At 44.5% G+C, this 18,410-nt stretch overlaps 1 protein-coding gene across 1 annotated transcript in view; it reads right to left on the bottom strand.

The window, feature by feature from the left end:
- Positions 1-15,934: 15,934 nt before the first annotated feature.
- Positions 15,935-18,410, bottom strand: part of LOC126536587 (O-methyltransferase MdmC-like) — a 38,044-nt gene continuing 35,568 nt past the window's right edge. The window contains exon 6 of the mRNA XM_050183610.3: positions 15,935-16,290. Coding sequence (XP_050039567.2) covers positions 16,138-16,290 — 153 coding nt within the window. The 3' untranslated portion in view covers positions 15,935-16,137. The remainder of the gene's footprint in view (positions 16,291-18,410) is intronic.

Below are 18,410 nucleotides of genomic sequence, written 5' to 3'. Positions count from 1 at the left end.
AGTTTCTGGCCACTCTTCCAAGTAACATGGCGATGACGATGCTAAGGCTGCTGCGGCATAAAGCAGCAACATAGCAGTAACATAGTGCACTTTATGACCCAAGAAGGGATGAGAGTATACATAGACGGACGTATCTTTCGCGCGGTAGAAAAGCTTTGAAGCCCTTATGTGCGTTTTGTGGCGTCGTGCTTTCTGTGGCTAGCTTTTTAGGGTTCTGCGGTTGGAGTTGTGGTGATCAAATAGGTTTTTATGCGTAGTGAGAGAGGTCGCGTAAAGTTGATTCAAAGCACAAAACGCTCGCAGGAAATTTCAAAGCAGTTCCTGACCGCTTTTATGGGTAACTGAGCTTTTCAGAATCGATTTGATTAACTAAAAATTTTATTGCGTACAAACGGTGGAATAATAATCTCAAGCCTCTATATGGCGTTTTATGGCAATGGTTCGCTTGAAGCTCAGGCAGTTATTTCTGTTTCTCAACGTAATACGAGCCACTAAGACTGTGAATGCGCAGTGCGCTGTAAATTATTTTAAGACAGCATGTATGCACTTTTGTTCAACCAGTTCATTTTTCGCTATGTTCATCAATATTGTAGCGTCGCTGATTGTTTTATTGGAAGAATAGCTTTGGCTAAAAACCGGTGGCCAGCTGTTTCATTCACACTAACGTGACTTCAAAACAACTATATACCTTTGCGGGTGGTTGCACACCATACTAAGCAAACGAACACGATGCCTGGTGCAAAATAAGAGCTGATTAGCTTGCATCTATGACTCTGGAGTTCATCTAGGCTCCAATTAAGCAGGCATTTAGAATTGTCGTGCAGGTGACTGGCTTTGTGTATATATATATATATAGTCCGATTATTTTTTGCATTCAGCCTTTTGCAAAATTCTTAATAACTTATTCAACTTCTCAAACATTATAATTAGACGAAAAGTGTCAATGAGAAAAGTGCACAGTAAATTGAAAAACTGCCGATACAGCCTTGTGTTGCTGAATAAGTGCCACATAAAAGTGTTTTTCCGAGCGTGAAAGAAGCCCGCCAATACACACAAAGTGTGACGTGCGTTATCAGGCCGTAGGGATAAAAATGAAAATGAAAACAGTACTTTTGGGAGAGTACGCAATAATAAGCGATGCGCGCTAGGAATCATTACGAATGCAATTGTACAAGCGTACGTTCGCATATTGTGTCTGAAACTGCGTCTGACCTCTCAGCCATCAAATAAAAGGCGAAGGTGAAAAAAACGTATCACCGGTGCACCCAACTGTAATACGTCATCTTGCTAAATACGGGATGTTTTTTTTTTTTTTTAGATCCTGCAGAGTTTTTAATTTCTTTTTTTTACGAAATGCGTAATTGTAGTCCTTGAGCTAGGCTACTCGGCGCGCCGTGCATAACTCGCAGAAGAAATCGAAATACATAATCGACTAACTGACAGAAATTCACTAATTATGTGTTCAATGATTTAGGTTAAGGCATATGTTTCAATTTACGAATTGTAGCCGGCGAGCGTGCAAGTGCTATTCACTGGGAACGAATTCCAAGGATACCACGAGTTTCTATGTGCGCCGTGAAACTTGCGGTAAAAGTGCACTATTGTTCCACTTGTTTTTTTTTTCTTTTTAACAAATCATCGTTTTGTGCTCTTAAGCACAAATGTCACTGGAACACCTATATGCATTTCGCCGCGCACTTTGAAAATGAATATGCCGAAACTGGCGTCATCCTGAAAATTTGCTCCAAGTGAATACGCCTTGTGAATTGACCAGTTAAAATTTATAATCGCAATTGTGCCGCAGAGTATTTGGTTAGAAAGTTAATCAGTGCAGTTTTGGTAATTATTCGACTCTGTATTTTGCTTTATAGTGCAAGTAATGTCCGCCTTCTTTAGTAATCCAGCTCAATGACTACAATTATGCTCTCTGCACACAGACGATTTTAAAATGTTTTGTACGGTAACAGAAAAAAACACCCAGTTACGGTGTAAAATAATTAACACCCTTAAACGTGAACAAAGGTGTAAATCGGTCTATAACTCACGTTTTGCACCCTTCCTTTAGGTGTAAAGATGTGAGTTATAGACCAAGTTGCACTCTTATTCGCTTTGAAGGGGGTAAATTATTTTACAGTTCATATAGCGAGCTCTATTGCCATTCCATAGAGCCCCATGCGTGATCAAGGGTGCTCTTCTTCTGCAATATTTTCTACTGGCTAGTGGCAAAATCATCACTACGATAGAGAGAATTTTAACTGCAGTCGCACTGTATGCGTAGCTATTTATGAGGCCTAATAGGCCAAGAAAAGAAATAGAGAAATTGTGCATAACGTACAAACAATGAGAGGGTACGACACGCCTAATCACGCCTGGCAAAGGTATTTGTATCTTTTTTTTTTTTTACCGGAAATATTGGGCTATCGGGAGGGCACAAAATAAGGCGCACGATGCTTCAAGGTATTCTTGTCTTTGCTGCTTTATATTGTTTAACGCTAACTAAGGCATATTAGGGGACAGAGACAGACATGAAGTAAGCGTACATAAGGAATGTTACACAAACATATGCGTACATAAGCAACCACATACAGGTTCGATTCGTATATATGAACATATTAACAACAGCCAGTATTCTAAGAGGCTGCTAACCTCTACGCATACTCAGCGAAATTGTTACGAATTATTCTTGTCATTTTCTTTTTCTTCGTTCTAAAGTCACACCCAACGCTCACAGAGCTGTCATCAAAGTCACAGAACTGATTTGTTCCCATTCCGGGCAAATTAGAACCAACCACGCTCAAACAATTGCTAAGGCCGATATTCCTGCACCCACGAAAGTCACGCCTATAACGCCATCCTAGCACTACCAGCCACTGTGTCTCCAGCCAAAGTGCTTTTCCGATCATGCCGCCTATCTGAGAAATTCTTCGAAAATTGCACAAGTTAGCTCCATAGCGCGCCCTCCTTAAGTTGCGATCGCCTAATCAGACTTGTCTAAACAGAACTTGTCCGTCGCCGATGGTCACAAAGCTTATGCCCTGGGATCGTGCTGCTACATTTTTTTTTTTTTTTTTTGCTTCCTGGACGCACGCCATAATCTGGCCTGTGCGAATTCAAACCTTTCTGGATGCATCTTGTTTGCATGCAGCGTGAGCGAGCGCTCGTTATCATATCGTCGGGAAACGACCAAAGTCTCAGCGGCAACGGCTGTCCAAGATTAGAAAAAGGCAGACCGGCGAACCCTAAGGGGGGGAGGGGGGGGTGTAGAAAGAGGTAACTTACAAAGTTATGTAATAGCCCAAGTCGGGAAGCTCTGTGGAGAGGTGAGGGAAACCTTAAGGACGTAGGGCATGCAGGTAGGACGATGAGGGAGCAGGCCGGCAGTCAACCCTTTCGCCTTCAATGTGCGCTCAGATAAACCAGACGGGCGAAGCACCTTAGTTCGCCAGGCGACGTCTGATAAGCCGTCGTACGAAAACTGTACCCGGAATGGCGGGCTGTATGTGTTGGCCTGCCAGGACAGTCCCGGCTTCATTAAGAATTTTGACGCCGGCGTTATTCATTGTGCGCTTTTTCCCCCACTTAATTTCCTTTTTCTTGATCCCTATTTATTCGCTTGCATAGGATCCTCACCTCCTTCCCATCGAACTGGCAATGAGAAGGAGGTGAGGAGTTTGTTATTTGCGTGCACGCATTACGCACTGAAATTTATCAGGACCCTCATTCAGGGAGCGCGATGGAGAAAAACAACTGGGCATTAACCGGGTGTGTCACGGTAGGTTTACGAAGCTTCCTGTAATTCTACGCAAGGGACGCTAAAAAGAAATTAAAATTCTGAGGGCTTACATTCCAAAACCACAACCAGGTTATAAGGCACGGCGTCGTGGGAGGCTCTGCAATAATTTGGACCGCTCGTATACCGAATGCACTCTGAACGAACGTTTTTGCGTCATGCTGCGATACGAATGCGGTCACCGATTTGAAATGTCATTATTTTTTCTTTATTTCTGGTTTTCTTGCTCCTTGTATTTCTTTTTCTTTTTTCTTTAGGGTGCAGCTTTGTTCCTCCCGCGCAAGATCAGCACGCGTAATTAGTAAATTACTCGCTTTCTTCCAAGATATTACTGTTCCATCCTTCCACGGATATCTTAAATTACAATATCATGGCTTTCAGCCTCGTCCGCTAATGACTTTGATGGGAGTTAATTAAACTCTACGTTGTCCCGATTACACGACACTGCACCTTCTATAATCTTAGGCGTTTCGCGACGCTGAGATTTAAGTGCACGCCGGAGTTGTTAATCTGAGTTGTTAATCTGCATCAGAACGGCAAGTTGGGCCAGTTGGTTGGGATTCATGGTAAGGGTTGTAACAGCGCACCTAAGACAAGGACAACAGAAGGAATAAAATGCGCCGTGTCGTCGTTTTATTGCTTCTGTTGTCCTTGTCTTGGGTGCGCTGTTACAACCCTTACCATGTTGTTAATCTGCTCGCGTCGAGTAACCGGGGTAACAGGAAAGCAAGACAATCGTTGCAATGCTGCGTCAAGGCGGAGCCAGGCGTCACTTTGTTTATGGAGACGGCGGAAGGATTGGCACCAGCCCTCGCGGCGAGCGTAGTGGTATGTATCACGGACGGTGCAACCTTGGTTCATCGATCGTGCGGTTAATTTAATAAGGCTTTCGGATACAGACCCGTGAGCGCAAGCGATACCATCGCCTTGCTGCTTCTTCGAGAAAACTCTCAGAACTTTGCGTCTTTGTATCTGTTTTCGTCTTTTCGCCGGTTAGGGGAAACACCTCTAAGTTGATTAATGAGAGAAGAGCCAGGGACTATTAGAAAGACTTCCGGAGAAGGAAGTGTCGGATGTCAGCAGCTGATAGAAAAACGGCCTAATTAAAGGGCTAAGGGAAAACTTTGTCATCACTTAGCAGCCGGGGTTCCAGAATATCTTGCTAAACAAGCGTCTTCTTGGTCCACTTGCGTTGCGCTTCATAAATTTATGCTTTCGTCGGTGGACGGGACAAATGATTGCTGCAGTGGATTCCTGGACATGTTGTATAGCAGGAAACACTGAAGCCGACAAGTTGGCTGGAAAAGCACCTCGTTCTGCTCCTGTCACACTAACTCAATTCGCGAGGGCTGATGCTAACATTAGAATGAATCATTTCAAGTCTGCAACACCAGTTTATCGATATGACGCCAAGTCTATTAACATTCTTCGGTATAGAGTTGACGCCCATTTACAGTTTGATTTCTGCTGCGGCTGGCCGTGACATAGACTCTCATATTCATCGTACCAGGTTAGAATTGGCGTATACAAGTGTTTTTTTGTATCGTGTATGCCGTTCAGCTGTATCTTGTTGCACGTGGGGCCATTGATGGGAAAATATGGAAGAAACTTTATTAGGTAGGCCAAAGTCTGAACAGGAAAGATGTGCTTTGAAGGCATAAGTCAACGTTGATTACCTTTGATAATCAGCACAGAAAAGTTGCTTGTTGCTTAGGATAAAGAAGGATTACAGCGTTCAGCTCAGTAACTTTAATAATCTTCTTTGCTGAAATTGCCATTGTATGTCTGTATTACCATTTTGCATGTCCTTTGCGTGCTATCGTTATGTCGCAGCATTCTGTGCGGGTTATAGTCTGAGTTGTGTGCTGTTTTGTTTTCTGCAGTGAATTTTTAGGCATGTTTATGAAATGTGTTTTACTGCCGGATGTTTCTCCCTTCCTTCACATCACCTCATGTTAGCATCCCTTGCTCGATGAACAATCTGTTGTTTGTGGAGAGGCAGGTGACACAACAATTACCAGCATTAGCGCTGTCATCACAATGAATCGCTTACTCTTGCCGATGAAGCTGCTCTTAGTGCCTGGGTCTGCTATGTGCACTTCATGCGAGATTTTGACATTGCGTTGGTGGAAACAAGGAATTGCGACGAGTCAGGTGATCCCCCTTTCAAAAGTTAAGAAACGCACGGTGCTACTCTGGTAATTCGACCCTTAGCGTTATGTCTCGCAACGAAACACAGATACCATAACACAAGGCAATAGGGTTTAAGGGAATTAAGTTTTGGAGTATTACGTGCCAAAACCATGATATCATTATGAGTACGCCGCTATTCGCGAAAATGACCACGCCCAAATTGCACGTCATGAAAAAGCCGCTTCCGAAGACCTTGGTTCTCTCTTGGCCGACGATTAATAACCGGCACCGATTGTGAAAGATAGCTCATCGACTCCGAATGTGTCTTCTTCGCGATGCAAATTCGGTAAAGCACCGAGATGCACATACATTGCAATGGGATCACCGAACCGTATATCCGGGTTTGCTTACAATCATCAGTGAGTATAAGACGCACGCGAGTGCGCTTGGTTTGTAAAGGCGAAGGCGATCGACTCTGCAGCGTCATACCGTAAGTGATTACCCAATGAGTGCGGTGATTCGTTTCTCGCGGTTCTCGTAGACGTTCTCGTGACTACCTTAATTAAATAGCCTGGCCTAGCAAGCAAGAACGAAGATCGGTAGGCCCTGTCCAAATCGTTTCATCATCTTCATTCTGCGGGCCGCACCTTCTGCGCCCGTATATCATGAATGCCACTTACGCTACGATTGATCTGAAGGGAAAAAATTCCAGCCAGTCCCGATGCCGGACATGTTATTAAATGAAGGAAGCAGACTGGGCAACATCACTTCCAAACAAAAAGCTCGGCGAGTTTGGCCCCCGTTTCGTGTCATCGTGACTACCACTGGGTCTTTCTTTCGTCACTAAGCTGCGATGGGGTTCAAAGCTGTATTCTTAGGCGCCATATATGACGGGCTAAAACGACCAATCAATATGCGGTAGTAGTATTCGATATAGCCATCAGGGTCCGTATTCGCAAGAAAGCTCTTACGTTGCGATTGTTCGTAAGAGCAAATTCCAGAATATTCTTGTGCTGCCCGACATAATACTTTTAGCGAAGGCTCCCGGCCAGCGGCAAAAATCACTTACGAACGAAGACTTAGCGAATTTGGCCACTGAAGTCGAAAAGTGAGAAGAATGATAATTTTATTGTGGTTTTAGAATTTTTGTTTGAAAAGATTAGTAATCAAATCTGCATTTATTAAAACATTCCTGTACGTCTCTATTTCCTTTTTTTTTTAGCTACAGGGTTGCCACGAGACGTACCTTCAGTGCGAAATTAAATGTAAGCATGCAGGCCTGTTTCATGCAGATACTGCAACAGAGAAGTATAGAATGCTGCACGTCTGTGCTAAATATTTACAGCTAAGAAACATTTCACCAAAGTTACTCTAATGCTTTCGCATTCCCAGACATAAGAAGTCTTAAGTGTATCTGCCGACTTCTTTGCTCTTTCACTTATTCGTTTACTGCTTTCTCTGCAGTTGCAGTACAAATATAAAAGCAAGCTCAAAACGCAAACTTCGCGCATCCTCTATCTATCTATCTATCTATCTATCTATCTATCTATCTATCTATCTATCTATCTATCTATCTATCTATCTATCTATCTATCTATCTATCTATCTATCTATCCATCCCTGTGTGTGCGTACACGGTCATTAGATGAGAGATTTTGCATTCGCGGCGTCCATCGCAGCATCCTTGCTCACATCTGGCCACCACGTTCTTTAGAATGCAAAACAAATCGAAGCTAAAGAAAATAGCAGATGCAAAAGAAGTAAGGAAGTGCGAGAGAAAGAGAATCATAAAATATTGAGGACGAAAAATATGTCTGAAGGAAAGAATCAGAAAATATTGGGTACGAACACATCTCAGACGCAAAGAAAAAAAGAATCTGAAAATATTGGAGACGCAAAATACTTCAGAAAGAAGTAAATAATCTCTAAATATTGGGGACGCAAGAAATGTCAGAAAGGAAAAAAGAAAAAGATCTGAAGATACCGGGGACGCAATAAATGTTAGAAAGGAAGAAAGAAAGAATCTGAAAGTATTGGGGACGTGAAAAATGTTAGAAAGAAAGGAATAAAGTGAGAAAGAAAGAATCTGAATATATCGGGGACGCAAGAAATGCCAGAAAGGAAGAAATAAAGAATCTGAAAGTATTGGAGACGTGGAAAATGTCAGAAATAAAGGAAGAAAGTGAGAAAGAAAGAATCTGAGTATATCGGGGACGCAAGAAATGTCAGAAAGGAAGAAAGAAAGAATCTGAAAGTATTGGGGACGTGAAAATGTCAGAAAGAAAGGAAGAAAGTGAGAAAGAAAGAATATGAATATATCGGGGACGCAAGAAATGTCAGAAAGGAAGAAATAAAGAATGTGAAAGTATTGGGGACGTGAAAAATGTCAGAAAGGAAGGAAGAAAGTGAGAAAGAAAGAATCTGAATATATCGGGAACGCAAGAAATGTCAGAAAGGAAGAAATAAAGAATCTGAAAATATTGGGGACGCAAAAGATGTTAGAAAGGAAGAAAGAAAGATTCTGAAAATATTGGGAACGCGAATGTCAGAAGGTAAAAAAGAAAGAACCTGAAAATATTCGAGACGCAAAAAAATGCCGGGGAAGAAGTTATATGAAGGTCACCGCCCGAACACTCCGTGCAGCAAAGCTAAAACGTGCAGCCCCGGTGTTTATCACCGGGTTAATCCCAACGGTTCCTTAAACGACGGTTTGGTAGGTGGCCAGATCCTCAGTACGCAGATGCTGCTTGCGCTCGGCTGCACGAGCCTGTTCTTGTACCCAGGCTGCAGTATCGGCACGGCGTAGACGAGCTCGTTGCCGGTTCTGCTCGCGGCGTAGCTGATCAAAAGCTGCCTGCTCCTCAGGAGTACATACGACGCCTGGCCTATCCACGTCTGCGCCGGAGAGAAACTGCTGCGCGCGCGCTCGGCTGCGACGGAGAGCAACGACTTCACTACTGGCGCAGCCAATTGCGCGCCTCTTTTTATTTTTCACGCATGCGCATCGGGTTGCGCTTGAGGAGTTTTTGGCGTACAGGCAACAGACGGACGGACGAATCGGCTAGCCATATACACCTTCGCTGTAAAATGTTAGGGACACAAAAATGTCAGAAATAAAGGAAGAAAGAATCTGAAAACATTAGGGACGCAAGAAATGCCAGGAACAAAGGAATAAAGAAATAAATTATCGGATAATATTGCATAGGCAAGAAACGTCAGACAGAAAGTCTGAAAATATTAAAGACGCAAAAAATGTCAGAAATGAAGAAAAAATCTGATACTATTGGGGGACATAAGTAATGTTAGAAAGCAGGTATAAGAAAGAATCTGGAAATATCGGGGACGCTATAAATGTCAGAAATTAGGAAGGAAAGAATCTGAAAACATTGGGGACGCTAAAAACTTGAGAAAGAAAGAATTTGAGAACATTGGGGGCGCGAGAAAAAGAAAGAACGAACGAAAGAAAAAAGAAGTGAACGTGTGCGGTAGAAGCACACAGATTTCTACCGAGGCTTGCCGAGGATGCAGTCAAGCGGCTCTCCCCAAGTGGCGCTGGTAGAATTCCGACAACAAGCGTCGACGAGAAGCAAACAGGAAAATGAAAGCGCTGTGGAGCTATGGGAATGCTCGAAGCACGACTAGATGAAGCCCTTCTAAGCGGGATAACACAATGGCGGCATTCCTGGCGGTGTTTTCTGTCGCCCTCGGATACAACTCCGCTTCCTTCGCATCTGACCCGAAGCATTCCTGCGTGTCTTTGTGCGACATGTCCTTAATGATCTCCTCGCGCCCTTCCCATGATGTTCACTGGCACTTCTGGTTTCTGTCCTCTCTATTTTGCCTCGCTTAGTCCTGAGCGATGTGGAGGCAGCTGTGTCCGGAATATCAATACTGCTGCTTTAATGTACGCCATGTTCTGCACAGTAAGAAGTCGATAAATGACTCCAAGTATATAGTTCTGCCAATCACAATTCGCTTAATATTCTTTTTTATTGTACGTATGATCGCGCAGTTTTTCCGGAAAACTGTTCGTGTAAATGAAATATAGCGAAAAGAATGACATGATAGTGTGAGGACCCGGCGAGCTCTTGTATAATGAAATGATATGCCTGAGTGAAGGCAAAGGAAATAATTAGTTTCGCACAAATTGTCTTCCGTAACACGTATTCCTCCCTCTTGTCTTTATTCAAAGGGATAAAAGAACAATGCTCAACTTTGGTCATCATAATGTGTCAATTATACATTACTGTCATAGTTGAAATTTTCCACCTGGTCGACATTTGCATGAGCTTCCGTTTAGTTTTCTTGCTCGCAGGCAAAGAAAGCTGTGACCACTTTTTTTTTCTTCAGTTTCTTTTTTGTAAGTGCAGTAAATGATGCGCGCTCGTTGCAGGCATCGCCTTGAGCAACTTGAATAGGTTTTATATGCATTCGGCTGTAGCTCACAGATGGTACACGCTACCATATTGCAGCCCAAACCAATGTAGACCCTTAAGAGTGCTTTATCTCTATAGCTCACACATTTACACCCTTAAACGTGAAATGGTGTAAATTATAGATTGATTTGCACCCTTACGAACCCTTAGGGCTGTAAATCGCGTTATGGAGTGCCCCCGTCGCACGAGGAGTAAGCTACTTCGCAAGGCAACTGTGAAGTATACAACCGTCTCCGCCGGAATTAAAGAATACCGTAACGATAACTCAATCAACGACAGCGATTTATGAGTAAGAACATTCCCCGGTAATGCTCACATTCCCTCTTGGTTCTGGTACTATATAAATTAGCCGCAGAAATGACACCAGCCAGCCTTTTTTTGTCGCCGCTATTTGTTTTGTGACCCGGTCTACGACCGCTTACGGAAAACCCGTGCCTCTAATTGAAAAGTGGGGAAGAACGTAGGCGAGAGCTTCACTACAGAGGCGCGGCACTTGATCTGCACTCATCGAGTTATTTTCTCTTCTCGTACGGCGTAAGCTGTTATGGGCCCATTCCAATAGCCACAATAGCCACCCCCTGCCTCGCGCGTGAGAGCAGAGGGCGCGAATCCGGGCCGCGTTCCTCGCTCGCGCACGCGAGATTGTACCGCGTTCGCCGGCTCACCCTCACATGCTTTCACTCGCACATACAGCATATAGACCGTTTTTTAGTAGGCGCCGCCATATTGTGAACGCAGTGGCGCCGCTTATGAGCAGCGCCATACTGGCTTGAGTGAAAGCGGTCTTTTTCATGGCAGGTATACGCTCGGCGGTAGGTTCCGGCGTTTATTTTCGCGGTCGTGCGGCCTGTTTAGTACGACGTGCGTCTTCTACGTGGTAAATGGCTCTGTGAGACGTGCGGAAGTGGTTAAGGCGTCATGGCCGGAATTTCTGCTGGCGTTGAGGTGAACGGAACACGCAGCGCGATGTTTGCGCGCATATTTGACCCTACAATCAGCCTCGGGGATCAATTTTGTATTTCTGAATGTTCCAATCACTAATGTGACCTTATTGCGGTATTATCCTCTATTTCGAAGCTGCGGTATAGGAGCCATGAAACATACGCGACGATCGTAACAGCGTGGGTACCGTTCTGCTACGATAGCAGCTGTGATGTTATACTTTGACTGGCGTTAAACTGTTCGCTGCAGGTTACATTGCGTGACTACTTGGTTCGGTGGATGAGATTTCCGCCCCTGAATAAAATAGTTTTGGCAAGCAATAGCAGCATACCTTACAGTCTGAATTAAGCTTGTCCAGCAAAGCGACCGTTTACGAAATACACGAGCGTCCTAATCAGTGGTAGGTGCAGAATTACAGATATCTTTGTTCTATATAACGCATGGTTCAAGCATACGGCATCAGCGGTTATATATTTATAAACGTTGTGCGGCGTGACTATGCAATGTCGTATTGCGGCGTTAGCCCGTTTTCTCATGCTTTTTCGAGAAAGAGGATGATAACCGAATTTTTTTTTCGGTTGTGTTCGCTTCGTTCTCTACGACGCACTCACACGTATTACGGAAATTTTGTCCTCAAAAATAGGCATCGCATTCTTTTGATGCGATCCCTCTCATATATTATGGCTGTATACAGGCAAAAAAGACAATGCCGAAGCGCACAGCTTACATATGTATCGTGCTTGTTCACCAACCGCAGCGATCGCTGTGTTGAGCAGCGCCATCTGCCTCATGCAGGAAGGCTAGCGTATACATATGGTAATTTGAAGCCTATTATACTTGAAATGTGCGATAACGATGCCGGTGCATCACAAATATTTGATAGCGCCTGCCGCTTAGATGTTTCGTGGTTGCCTTAGGTTGGCCGTGCACGAGCATGCGCTCTTATGGTTTATGTTTTTACTCCCTACGCCAAGCAATCAGGTAGTGAGCAGATTAACCATTTCATGCTGCTAATGCAGAGACACCGGTTTTCTTTGTTGAATTAAAACCGATATAAGCAAAATAGTTCACTACACATACACACACCGCGACACACCACACAGCGGTGGGCTGTCAAGGTGCGTACGGTCATTGATCAACTTTTGACGCTCTTACACATACTTAGAGCAGTCACAAAGCACATGACCTATAGTTTCATTCACATTGCACAACTCACAGTCTGGAGACTCAGTGCGTCGCATGAGGTGCATGTATCCGCGCGTAAACGCTACCCCCAGCCTTAGTCCAGCAGAAGATTGGCACAGCTGCGTGGAATTTTCGGTGGTAGCCTAAATTTCATGGTAGGGTCCGATCTGTGGAGTCGTGCGTGGCGATTGTCCGGGTTGTCCCAGCGCTTTTCTGTCGATTTTCGGCTGACACTGGAGAGGAGGCAGTTGGCGTCCGCTCTTGAAAAAGGAATTGCAAGCAGTGACTCTGGTTCTTCGAGTGCTTTCTTCGCTTCGGCATCGGCCAGTTCGTTGCCGTGTATACCGCAGTGACTGGGAATCCACAGAAATGTGATGCGGTGGCCGTCTTCCTGCGCTAAATTGTAGAGCTCGGCAGTTTGAAGAGCCAACACTCTGTAAGCGCTTTCTTTCAACACCAGTTGTAGAGCCGATTTTGCGTCAAATACCACACGCGCGTAGCAATATCACTCATTTAGCTCGTTAGAATAAACTGAAATTTAATATTTCTCCGAAATGTTGCTGTCCTCGAAAAACTTTTTCGGAACGAGAAGTGTTCTCTTGTCCTCTTGCAGACGGCGTATTTTTTTCAGCTGTTTTCATGTGAAGGCTTCTTTTTGGCAGCACAAAAACTTTAATGTTTTTTTGACAATAATGAGTGCTTAAAGGGACACTAAAGCGAAACAATAAATCAGTTTGTACTAATGAAGCATTGTTTGAGAACCCTGCAGGCAGTCATTTCAAAAAAATAGCTTGATTATTAGATGAGAAAATGAAGGTCCAAGTATCAGCATGTGAATTTCGTGCGGAAACCCCAGCACCAGTACGTCAGCGTGACGTCAGGGATTCCAAAGTATGTTTTCGCATTTGGGCAGCGTTGGCTAAATAAAAGTTCCCGAAACTTGCCATGTTTAATATTTGGTTCCTCTAGAACACAATGTAGTCAATCTGTAGCGCTATATATAATTAGTAGGCCCTAGAAGCTGCCATCGAAATCCAAGACGTCACGGCCCCAGGTGTGGGAACTTAAGCAGGCGTCGCCACCCGTATTTCGTTCTTGCGCTTTTTCTGGCTTACCAAACGTCTTATCGTTTTAAGAGTGGGGTTTTTGGTGCTGTAGAACGGTAATTTACTGATGCAGAAGAAAACATTTTTCACTTTAGTGTCCCTTTAACGTGTCCCAAACGCTCAGCTTACCAATGACCCTGGGGAATTAGAGGGAATTATCATCTACAAACAGCGTCCTTCGCATTTCTTTGTCCATGCCTCCTCTGAACTATACTACATCTAGCAGTTTCGACCGTCCTTAGCAGTTTCACTGTTCGTCATTTCTCGCAGGTGCGCGCTCAAGGGAGGAGGAGGAGGAGTAGATTTTAATGGAGAGAAAGGAGGAGAGGTCGGCCTGGACAGCGTGTCTCTAGCCTGCTACTCCTCACTGGGGAATGGGGAAGTGGGAAATACAGGGAAAGGTAGGTGGCGGATGATTATGATATGGTACAATGAGATACTATATACACGTTGTCCAATATGCGGATGCGCACTGGAGACGCATTACACTAAGAGTAATCTTGTCCATACAAAAAGTAATCTTGCCACAAAAAGTTTTTGCGCAAACACATTTCGCACTGACTACACCAAGGGGACTTTGCTTCGGAAAATAGCTCCGATCGAATACACCGAAAAATTCAGGAAGCAACGATTACAGGAATCAGTGGTTCGAGGCTGGGGAAAGGAAATTCCATGCGACGCCAGACGAGCTGAGTGTCGCTATTGCAAATCAGAACTTTGTTCAACGCACGCGTGATTTTAGTCGTGCACGCTGCTATGCGGAAAACCATACTGCGGCTGCGTAACCATTTTCCTCCGGTAGGCAAACAAGGCTACAAAAAGTAAAACGAAATAAGCCTGAGATATGTCGTGTGCCGCTTGAAGGATCCTTCGCCATCGACAAATGCTGCTTCAGTTAGGCGCTGCCCACGAGCAAATACACATAGAGGACGCGCGACCTTACCAAGATGGAGCAGGCGACATTTTTTTTTTCTGCATTATTTTGGTTACTCCCCGGTAGTTTCACTTGTTTTGTGGCCAGTGATTGCAAGCGTCCCTTTTGTTTTCTCTTTAAATTTTGTCTCGCAATGCGTTTCCGCACTTCACAGTCTCGCGGAAAACCGCTTCTTAATATAGATTATTTATATCCTTTTAAAATTTAATTTAGATCTTTAATTCCTTTATGGACGAAAAGAAACATGCTTTTTTTTTTTTTTTGTTCAGTGTAATTTTTCTTTAGCTATGTTTCACGTAGACGCAATAAAACATTTTGAACGCGATTCTGATGGTTGCCTGCATCTAGGGGGTTTCTGTAGCGCATTTAGAGCCCTCGCATTGTAGGTTTTAGAGTGTTTCGGGGGATCTCAACTTGTGGGTGTTTTTTTTTTCTTCTTCTTAATTTCGAGTTCTTCTTAACTTCTTTCGAGTTTTTCTTAACTCTCGCTATAGTTTCGCAGATGCGCTCCGTGGCACGGCGCTGATCGGCTCGTCAGTGGAGCTCTCGCGAGATCATTATTGCCTTTGGAAGAGCCGTACGTCATAGCCAGTGATAGCCAGCCGCATTCGCGCCTGGCCGCGAATGCGGCGGCCAGGCGCACCTCCTTCATACAGTTACGTTCTCGAGTCAGTGATCATCTCGCTATAGTTACGTGTACGCGTCTTTTTTGTTTGTATTCGCTAACCTGGCGATAATTAGCCGCCTATATCGTGCCACGTGCCTGTGTAGGTGTTCTCACGCAGTGCTACGTATGTGGCGCTGCCGTCGCGCTGCTAGGCGAGGACTGCATCGCCTGATTTTATTCTTACAGCAGGGCAGGGAGAATGAACCAATGCGCATGAAAAAAGGAAAAATAAAGACTTGGGAGGGAGCGCATTTGATCGTTCTCCCTGCCCTGCTGTAAGAACGAAATCAGTTGAAGTTCAGCGCTCAATCTGTCGTTTCGCACTCTCCCTCCCAAGTATTTATTTTTCCTTTTTTGGCCCATCAATGTATTCATTAGATCCCAACCAACTCGCCCAGCAACAAGTTCTACTCGACTGATTCGCGTTCGATGACCCGTTCCCGCACCTAGTACGTCTCACGTTCGTGTGCGCGTTCGCTTAAAGCTGTATACTTCGTGCTAGTTGCTCGCGGCGCTAAAGCTGTTCCTGCGACGTGCTCGGGCGTGTCGGTTCGGCTCGTCGCTGCAACGGCTCTCCAATTCGAGTGCGTTCACTCTTGGCGCAAGCAGAGTGAACGTATATATAGTACTCTGCCAGGAAGAACGAGAGCTCTTGAAAACGCAGAAAATGTGAGACGAGGAGCGCTGTACTGTTTCTTTTTTTTTTCTAATTGTAGACCACAAAAGAAGAAAACAAAAAAATTCGCAGCAAGCAGCGCACGTTGTTTAATGATTAGCACACAATCGCGTCGCAGGAAAAGATGAGACGCCGTTGCGAGAACCGTTGGTGAAGTTACCAGATACTTTTACAGAGCTTATCTTTGCCGTGCTTAAACAAACACCGGCGGATAACTGTTGCCGAAGGCCGAGCAAGTAATGTACGAATCGGCAGCGAAGTCGCACGTTCACTTCTTGAAGGCTAAAGTGACGCCGTCGCTCAGCGTGAGCATGCACATCTCGACGCGGTCATCGGACGCCAGCTTGCGGTTTAGCCGTCGCACGCACTCCGTGCTCAGGTCGTCGAAGGCCGGGTCGAACACTCTCGATTTCCACAGGACCTGCGCAAACGCGAATGAGGCGAGGGCCACAATATGAGCTTTAAGAAAAAATTCTGGAGTTTTTACGTGCCCAAAACTACAACCTCATTCATGAGGCGTGCCGTAGTGGAGAAGACTCCGGATTAATTTAAACCACTCGCGTTTTTTTTTTTTTTTTTTCAACCGTGCACCCAATGCACGATGCACGAGCGTTCTCGCATTTCACCCCCATAGATACGCGGCCGCCTCGGTCGGGATTTGACCCCGCAACCTCGTGCTTAGCGGCCAAACGCCAAGGCCACTGAGCAACCACGGTATAGGCGCACAATATGAGCTGTGTATACATCGCTAGATCTCTCAGAGGCTCACAGCTGCTGTTAGCGGTGATTAAGTTATCGAATGAAAAAGACGCTGGAGCTTGGGATTTTCTTCCCGGTGTAACATGCTGCAGCCTAACTGTTGAACAAGGCGTCAGCACTTATTGGCGGCTTCTATGAATATTCTAACATATTCGGCGCAAGACAAGCAAAAAAATATAATAGACAGATATGAGACGAGACAAACTGGACATTTGGCCTGTTTGAATGCATGGTATCTCCAACCTGTTATTCTACCGGGGCCGCTGGAGATACGGGTCTTTTACAATTACATACAAAGTTGGCCAAACTCTTTGCTGAAAGAAACAGCATTTCTAAAGACAAAGAAGTTACACTTTAGCTAAATTGGTTCTAAATGATAGCGAATAATATTGAACCAATCAGCGCCAAGCCTCAGGGTTTTCGGTAGTTGTCATAGTTTGTTTTTTAAATTATCAGCCTATAAAAAGCATTTTCGCAGACAACACGGGCACCTGGCGTTTATCGAATATAACGCAAATCCCAGCATATCACCTCCCACCGCAATGCGGACGCCTTCCGATCTTGGAGGTCGTGCTTAGGCGCCCGTTGCTCCTCAAACGTTCCTGGTTCTGCATCATTTCTGGCGAACGGTAATGGATGCGTTTTCGTGAGTTTCAGAAGCTTCTACATTTTCCAGAGTTTTGCGAAGGCGCATTTACTCATGCCGATAGCCTTACCGGCTCATGCCCATAGGCTTATCTCGTGCAGCGACCCATACACAATTAACCTTACGCTTCGAACTTTGCCTCCACATCACCCATGCCTGCCCTCTAATTTCATAAAATATAGGCTAAGTGCCGCATTGTCCCACGATAAAAACTGTGTTCCACAACGCCCGAAAGTAGACAATGAGTATCATGTAACTATTATCGAAGCTCATAATTGAGCCAGAAGCGTTATACTTTATCCACGCACTGCTCATAACATGCCACCCGCCTCATTTTTATTGAATGTGAAGTCGGTGCCACAAAAAATTCTCTCAGGACACTGTCAACACATCGCGGGCAACGACTGATCATCGCCCTCGGGCACCTGGGGAAATAACTTACTGCAGAACCCGTACCAAACGCATACACCTCAATCTTTACATGCACATCATGTCGTAATGTGCACCCCATTTTAATTAAATTTGAGTTCAGTGCCAATTATAGTTCCCTCTGGAGAGCGGGAATACATTCCATGTGGTTCTGAATATGCATTCATAACGCTCTGGACTACTTACGTAAGCAAATAACTACATAAACTGTAATTAATCCACACACTTAGAAGTTTTCCTGCACATCGTCCATAACATTCTCACTATTTCCAGTAAATATAAACCAGATACAGCTTCAGTTCACCGATGACAACGGGAAGACTTTCTGCGCGCGTCACATAACGTCTTAAAGTATAGAGAAAACAAGTATTCAGTATTTATCTGAAAAGTCCAGAATTAACTCGCAAATTTTGAGCTATGGTCGCACATGGCCCCTAACGTTGGTACCGTATACTTGTGAACTTAGTGCCGTATTCACTTCTCCTAGGTTGCTAGGAAACATTGCGTATAACGTCTGTGTAACGCTCTCCACCGCTCGTATAAATATTTTTTTTACAAATGCTGTTATAAACCTACCGTTTAGACTTTGATCGTGCATAATATATATATCGGCCCTCCGTACCCGTGCACCTTGAAACTCCGTGCCACGCAGTGATACGCACAAAGTACGGGCTTCGTATACAGTCCCTCAAGAAGAAGAAAGTTTT

Source organism: Dermacentor andersoni, chromosome 4 (genome assembly GCF_023375885.2).
Source record: "Dermacentor andersoni chromosome 4, qqDerAnde1_hic_scaffold, whole genome shotgun sequence".
Lineage (NCBI taxonomy): Eukaryota > Metazoa > Arthropoda > Arachnida > Ixodida > Ixodidae > Dermacentor > Dermacentor andersoni.
Note: the sequence above shows the minus strand (reverse complement) of the source record. Positions and strands in the feature narration are given on the sequence as shown.